Source organism: Nicotiana tomentosiformis, chromosome 3 (genome assembly GCF_000390325.3).
Source record: "Nicotiana tomentosiformis chromosome 3, ASM39032v3, whole genome shotgun sequence".
Classification (NCBI taxonomy): Eukaryota; Viridiplantae; Streptophyta; class Magnoliopsida; order Solanales; family Solanaceae; genus Nicotiana; species Nicotiana tomentosiformis.
Window position 1 is genome coordinate 29146638 of NC_090814.1, and position 8009 is coordinate 29154646.

Sequence of the window (8009 nt, forward strand, 5' to 3'; positions counted from 1 at the left end):
TAAGGAGTCTTGCTCCTTATCAATTATGCAATCTTTTCGTTCAGGAGATATCAGATATAACCACTTAAGCTTATCTCATTCACGTGCATGCCTTGTGCTTGAATCTGCCTGTGTGTGTACAATGTGCATGGACCTGGTTCATGTGTGTGTTCCTTTATTAATCGTCAAAACAAACTTAGGCCAACATATATATACAAGGTATTACTCTTTTTTCAATTTCACTATAGCTTTTGTTTTGATTTCATAAATCATTGTATTTATCCCGAATTTGTTTAGTTAGGATGTGATACTTCAGGTGAAATTGTCTCCCGCTGCTGCTCTAAACCACTAATTATCAGGTTTCTATGAGTTGTCTTTGATCTATATAAAACATATTCGAAGAGGTTTCCACCACCAACAAAACTTGAAACCATTAACATCATTCCTCTGATTTCAAATCCTAACTAATAATTTACTTCCTTCTTTACTCATCTATATTAAACCAAAAGATTATGAGTATCATAGTACCTCGTATAATGAAGAAGTCTTCTATAACTGGAGAGTGGAGATGTTCCCAAGGGACAATTTGCTGTTTATTTTGGGGAGAAGCAGAAGAAAAGATTTGCAATTCCCATATCATTCTCGAGCCACCCTTTATTTCAAGACTTGCTCAGACAAGCCGAGGAAGAATTTAGCTTTGATCATGCAATGGGTGGTGTTACAATTCCCTGCAGAGAAGATGTCATTGTTAATCTCACTTCTCGATTGAGTACTAATATACACTTTTAGCTTTCACAGTTTAGATTTTCAACTTGTACAATACAAGGGTGTAGATACAAGTGATAAATTGGTTCCCCGGGATATACAATTTCTTGAAGAGTCTTTCAAGTGAAACGCAACAATCTAAATGACACTAAAAAGGATAATATTTTCTATAAGCAGAAGAACTTTTCATGAAAATACTTTTAACAAAAAAAAAACCCTTTGTAGTACTGTACATGGATTCTTCTACCTATTAGTGTAGATTTTAAAGTGCAGTGATGCCAGAATCCTTATGAAAAACTCCAGGTGTGTCTCAACATGTTCTAAAATCGAACTGATGCAGTTGTAACCTACTAACTACACTTATCTCGTATTTCTTCCCACTTCGTTAGTTATCTATTATAGTTTTAATCCCATCTCCCAAGCTTAGCATTGACCGTGTTGCTCATGGAAGCATTATTCATAATTGGTTTCCTTTTCTAAGTGCATCAGTAGTTTATATATTTAGCAATACTAACGCCAGAGCGCTCCAGGAGACATCCTAGTCAAATACTCTGCTAAACTTTGCAGTTAGCACTTGAAACATCAGACATTTTATTCTTTTTTCTTCAAGACCAAATATAATATGTTAAGATGCAAAAATTATTAATTATTAGATGTTAGTGTGTTAAGTCAGTTAGTTGCCAGTTGACAGTTAGATATATCAGCTGGAGGTTAGTTAGTGGTTGTTATTTTCTTGTTATAACTTCTTGTATATAAGTCCTCATTTTACAGAATGAAATTTGAGATTCTTGCTTCAATATTTCTCTTCTTCCTCTCAATATCATTATTTCTAAGTTTCGAGAACATTCTATGGAATCTCCATTGAAGCTTGGTTCAAGCTCATTTACAACAGAAGACTCGAAATTGTTATGGTATCAGAGCTGGTAGGAATCTCTTCTCCGGTAACTGTAATTCTGTATTTGATCGATCAATTCACTGATCCTTTTTTTTCACATGCAAACCTAAATTCGAGTCATTTTGGAATTCATTCAAACGATTCACTATTTTTCTTCGACTACAAATCTCAATTGCAAAATTGATAGTTTTGTTTTTCAATACTTATCTCAATTGAGTCAGTTATAGCGATTTTAGATGAAAACAAACAATCTAATGATTTAGAGGCTGATTTACTGACTAGGAATGGTCAATCCAATGTGGATGTGAGTAGTCCATTGTACATGCACCCCTCAGACAATTCCGATGCAATGTTAGTATCAGTTCCTTTTAATGGTGTTGGATACAAATCAGGGAGGAGAAGTATGTTGCGTGCACTTTCTGTGAACAACAAGGTAGGTTTTATTAATGGAGAATGTAAGAAGCCAGACCCATATTCTCAAAAACATCGATTGTGGGAAGATGTGATGATATGGTAACATCATCGATTCTGAATTCATTATCTAAGGAAATTGCAGATAGCATGGAATATGTGAATGATGCAACAGAATTGTGGAAAGAATTGGAATAATCGATATGATCAGACCAATGGTACAAAGTTGTATCAAATTAAGAAGGAGATTAATGATCTTTCCCAAGGATCTCTTGACATCACAGGGTACTATACTAAGATGAAGAAATTGTGGGAAGAACTGAGTAACCTAAGTGCTAAGAATCAATGCACTTGTCATTGCACATATGGAGCAAAAGAGAGTATACACAAGGAAGAACAAGATAGGCGATTAATACACTTTCTCATGGGACTTAGTGAGGTCTACACTGTGGTGCGAGGAAGCATCTTGATGATGAATCCATTGCCTTCAATGGCACAATCTTTTTCGCTGTTAGTTCAAGAAGAAAAACAGAGGGAAATTAGACCAAATAATCAGTTTGACTTAGAATCAACTTCTCTGAATGTGAACACTTTCAAGCAGAACCGTTATAGAACAAATTACTCTCCTAGCAATAACTACAATGGTACAAACAAGTCAAGACCAATGTGTGAGTATTGTAAGAGGCCGGGACACACTAAGGATAAGGGCTACAAACTGCATGGATACCCTCAGAGTTATGGACAAAACTTCAAGAGTAACAATAGCTTTAGTCAGCACACTTCAAATCTTAATTTCAGACCTAGTGGTGGTTTCAACAGAACAAACAGGACAGTTGCTAATGTACATGGACCTCAAGTAGATATTCCATCACATGATGAGTTTGATGCACAAAAGGACAATCAAAATGTCAACCTGACTCAAGAACAGTATGGGCAGATCATGAGCCTACTACAACATTTTCAGATAGGAAATGGAGGAGAAAGTACCAGCAATGTGAATTCAGCCTGTGCAACTGCCAACTTTGCAGGTATTGTTGCATATACATCCTCAATTGATTTTAATAAACTGTCATGTAATTATTTCAAAAATAGAGCTAACTCATGGATATTGGATTCTGGAGCCTCAAATCACGTGACCTTCAACAAATCCTTATTGACCAAAATTATAACCTTGCCATATCCTCTCCTTGTCATTCTTCCAAATGGATATAAAGTAAGGGTAACACAAATTGGCAGTGTGACACTCATGCATGATATCATCCCAGAAAAAGTGTTGTTTATACCCTCTTTCAAGTACAAATTAATCTTTGTTCATTCTCTAACAAAACCTGAACGTCTAGTTGCCTTCTCTAACAATTCATGTCTGCTGCAGGCCCTTTCAATGAAGAGGCCTCTGGTGATTGGTAAAGCCATGGATGGCTTATACTTCCTATGTCAAAGATGCCTGCAGAACAAACAGTATGGTCCTACAGTCAAAGTTCCCTTTTTGTCAGCTTGTTGTTGTTCTTGCAACACACAATGTCACCTTCATAGCAATGTAAATAAGCCATCACTCACAAATAAGTGTGTTTCTCTTTCACTTGTAAATAACTCATCTGCAAGCAATAAAGGACAGTTTTTTCTCTGAACTCTCTTGAACTTGTTAGAAATGATGTGAATGTCCTGTGGCATAATAGACTTGGGCATGTGCCTTTTGTTAAGATGAAAAACATTGTTTCAATACCTGCAAGCTTCTCATCCAAATAGCCTTTCCTTTGCTCCATTTGTCCCATGGCCAGACAAGAAAGACTTCCCTTTTCTCAAAAGACCAGTATTACCACCAAAGTATTTGAATTGTTACATATTGACTTGTGGGGACCTTACTATGTAACCACACATGACAACTATAGCTACTTCATTACCATAGTAGATGACTACAGTAGATCAACCTGGACTCAACTTCTATCATGCAAGAGTAATGCCCTTCAAACTATTAAGGCTTTTGTAATTTTAATAGAAAACCAATTCAACATTAGAATCAAAACCATTAGATCAGACAATGGGCTGGAGTTCACCAATACAGAAGCCAATCTCTTTTTCCAATCCAAGGGCATAGTACACCAAAGGACTTATCCCTACACACCCCAGCAAAATGGTATAGTAGAAAGAAAGCATAAATACCTACTAGAAACTACTAGAGCTCTATTGTTTCAGTCAAAATTACCAACCAGATACTGGAGTGAGTGTATTCTTTGTGCAACTTACATTATAAACAGACTACCTTCTAGCAGCCTAAACAACAGATGCCCTTATGAACTTCTATACAAAAGGGAGCCTAAGTACTCACAGATGAGAAGTTTTGGATGTTTGTGCTATTCTACAGTTCCTAAACCTCACAGAGACAAGTTTGAGCTAAGAACTACCCCTCATATTTTTGTTGGTTACCCCTTTAACACAAAAGGATACAAGGTCTTGAATTTAGCCACCAAAAAGATACATATCTCCAGAGATGTCACTTTCAATGAATATATTTTCCCTTTTGCTATGCATGATAGCACCACTTCCTTCCCATCAGTCCTCAATTCCATTCCCTTTATTGACCATTTAGAAGTTGAGCCAAAACAACATACTAGTTAGCACAGGTCAAGTGTCACACAGCCTACAGGACCCTTGGAATCTTCTCCTGCCACTACTTCACATGACCGGCTCCCTACACACAGTAGCTCTCCACCAATGGACTCCTATTTCAACACACAAAACAACTCTACTGCCAATAGTCCTACACCACCAATGGACCTGTATTTTCACACACAGAATGATTCTGTTCCTAACAGTCCTGTACCACTTACATCACATGTTGGCCCTACAAAATCATTTAGAGAACCTAAGACACCAGTACATTTGAAGGACTACATTCATTCTATTCCTAATCTCAAACCAATAGACACTGCACCCACATGCCATTCTAACTCTTTCTCACTCAATGCATTATTCTGAAATCACAATTCTATATCTGCTGAGGCATTAACCCATGACAGTTAAGCTCTTGTGAGAAACATTTGTCATGATAGGGAACCAATTTCATATGAGGAAGTTGTCATCAATCCTGCCTGGCAGGAAGCAATGACTCAAGAATTTGATGCTTTGCACAACAATCACACATGGGATCTAGTATCTTTGCCTCCTGGCAAGAAAGCTATAGGGTGTAAATGGGTATATAAGATTAAGCACAAGGCAGATGAAAGTGTTGAAAGATTTAAAGCAAGGCTAGTTGTGAAGGGATACATAAAAGAAGCTGGAATTGATTACACAGAGACATTCTCCCTTGTGGTAAAAATGACCACAGTGAGAGCTCTGATTGCAACTGCCGTAAAGAAGGGATGGTTCATGTCCCAGCTCAATATCAACAATGCATTCCTCCATGGTGATCTTCATGAGGAAGTGTATATGGAGGTCCCACCAGGATTAGAGGTCACTAAGGAAGGACTGGTTTGCAAGTTAAACAAGTCCTTATATGGCCTCAAACATGCAAGCAGGCAGTGGTATGCCATGCTGAGTGAGGCATTGTGCTTCAAAGGTTATACACATTCTATGCTTGACTATTCATTATTCCATAAGAAAGAAGGCACTAATGCAGTTTATGTGGCAGTTTATGTAGATGATATAGTTGTGACAGGGACTGATGTAGTAGAATTAGAAAGACTGAAGAGTTTTCTTCATGACAGTTTCAGAATCAAGGACCTTGGCAAATTGCATTATTTCCTGGGAATGGAAGTATTGTATAAGGCAGATGGTGTAGTAATATCACAAAGAAAATTTGTATTAGAATTATTAAAGGAATATGATTGCTTATCTCAGAGTGGCTTCTCTTCTCCCTTAGATCATATTGTCAAGTTGAAGACCAAGGAAGGGATCAACCTTAATTCCTTCACTAGAGACGACATGACCCAAGAATGTGACGGATTCAAGCCACAATTCACACTTTGAAAACTTTGCATATAACTTGTGCTGATATAGGGTTTATAGAACTACCCCAAGATGATCAATATGGTCCTCTCGATTGCGTGAATATACAAGGATATCGTCAATAAACACTATCACAAAAGAGTAGGAATGACTTGAAAACTAGGTTCATAAAATCCATGAATGTCGTTGGGGCATTCATTAGCCCAAAAGACATCACCAAAAATTCAAAGTTCTCATATCGGGCTCTAAAAGCTATTTTCGGAACATCCTGCTCCCTGATCTTCAATTGGTGATACCCGGATCGTAAATCAATTTTGGAGAAGTACTTAGCACCCTGCAACTGGTCAAATAAATCATCTTTCCTTGGCAGTGGGTACTTATTCTTGATTGTGACCTTGTTGAGCTGCCGATAGTCGATACATATTCGTAGTGACCCATCCTTCTTCCTTACAAAGAGAACCGGTGCACTCCAAGGCGACACACTCGACCGGATGAAACCCTTTTCTAAAAAATCTCTCAATTGTTCCTTTAGTTCCTTCAATTCTGCCGATGCCATTATGCAGGACGGAATAGATATAGGCTGCGTGTCTGGCATCACATCAATCCCAAAATCAATCTTCCTGTCTGGTGGTATACCAGGGAGCTCATTCGGAAAGACTTTCGAAAATTCATTCACAACAGGCACAGACTCAAGTGTAGGTGCCTCTACATCGATGTCCGTAACACGGACCAAATGGTAAATACACCCTTTGTTGATCATATTCGTGGCCTTAAGGTGATAAATAAACCTACCCTTCAGCACCACATCATCCCCCTTCCACTCAATAACTGGCTCATTTGGAAAATCGAATCTAACGGACCTGGTTTGGCAATCAAGCTTGGCAAAACATGAATAAAGCCAGTCCATCCCCATTATTACATCAAAATGGGCCATCCTCAATTCAATAAGATCAGCCATGGTGTCCGGACCATGCAACGTGACAACACAATCCCTATAAATTTGCGCGGCCAAAATAGACTCACCAACCGGAGTAGATATAGAGAACGATTCATGAAGCTGTTCCGGTTCTATCCTAAATTCCATAGCAACATATGGAGTGACATATGACAAAGTAGAACTGATATCAATAAAGGCATCGGCAAACTCACCACACCTCGCTGGAGGGCTCCCTTCTTCACAAGACTCCTCTCATAGCTCAAACGAAGAATATGCCACCTCTTTCAGGTGGTAGGAGGCCAACTCCACTGCCTCTATCTCAGTAGCACGCATACCTAGGAGAGTTTTGTGCATCTCATCAATGAAGTCCTGGGGGTCCTCCTCTGGGTTAGTACCCGTGAACACTGGAGGATCTAACTGAAGAAACCTTTTCACCTAGAACTAGCAGAATCCCTTGGTTTACTAGAAGAAGTGGGTGCAACATTTTGTCTCTGGGCCTGGGAAGCCACTATTTGAGCCAACATATGTATGGCTCCCCTAAGATCCCCATCAAAAACATCGGAATCGGAAGCTGGAGCTGGAGGTGGAACTGATATATCTGTTGGAGGGACCGTTGCACCCTCAGTAGGTGTAGGGGCAGGTGCGGTCTGATCAGTTGTAGTAGAATCAGGCAGTGTAGTAACTGAAGGAATATTCTCACTCCTTGGGTACTCACCCGCATCACTAGATATAGAATCAACTACCACTCCTTGGGTGACATTGGCTCTTTGACCAGTTCTTGCCTTCTTCTTATGCGCCATATACTGAAAGTTAGAGCAAAGCACGAGTTAAAGGAGGAACAATCTTACAATCAGCTTTATCGCACGATTGAGAACATGAAAGAAGGGTATTATTCCTAAATCCTCAAGTAGCATCCTAATTATAGATGTGGTCGACAACACACCGATAAGAAGGACTCTACTAGAAATGGCTCCGAAACATTCTAGGATACTTTAAAACCTTAGGCTCTTAAACCATGTTTGTCTCACCCCAAACTCGGGGAGCGCGGCTGGCGCTCAACCGAGTGAACCCGGTCAA

At 39.0% G+C, this 8009-nt stretch overlaps 2 protein-coding genes across 2 annotated transcripts; one reads left to right on the forward strand and one right to left on the reverse strand.

Moving 5' to 3' along the window:
- Positions 1 to 687: 687 nt before the first annotated feature.
- Positions 688 to 6016, forward strand: LOC138907548 (uncharacterized). The gene is made up of 4 exons (XM_070198147.1): positions 688 to 748; positions 1861 to 2072; positions 2226 to 3538; positions 5101 to 6016. The coding sequence occupies exons 1-4, from the start codon at positions 688 to 690 to the stop codon at positions 6014 to 6016; spliced, it is 2502 nt and encodes an 833-aa protein (XP_070054248.1).
- A 41-nt stretch (positions 6017 to 6057) lies between these two features.
- On the reverse strand, positions 6058 to 6953 carry LOC138907549 (uncharacterized). The gene is made up of 2 exons (XM_070198148.1): positions 6447 to 6953; positions 6058 to 6123 (listed from the first exon to the last, which is right to left on the reverse strand). Exons 1-2 carry the CDS (start codon positions 6951 to 6953, stop codon positions 6058 to 6060), a joined length of 573 nt encoding a protein of 190 aa, XP_070054249.1.
- Between the last annotated feature and the right edge of the window lie 1056 nt (positions 6954 to 8009).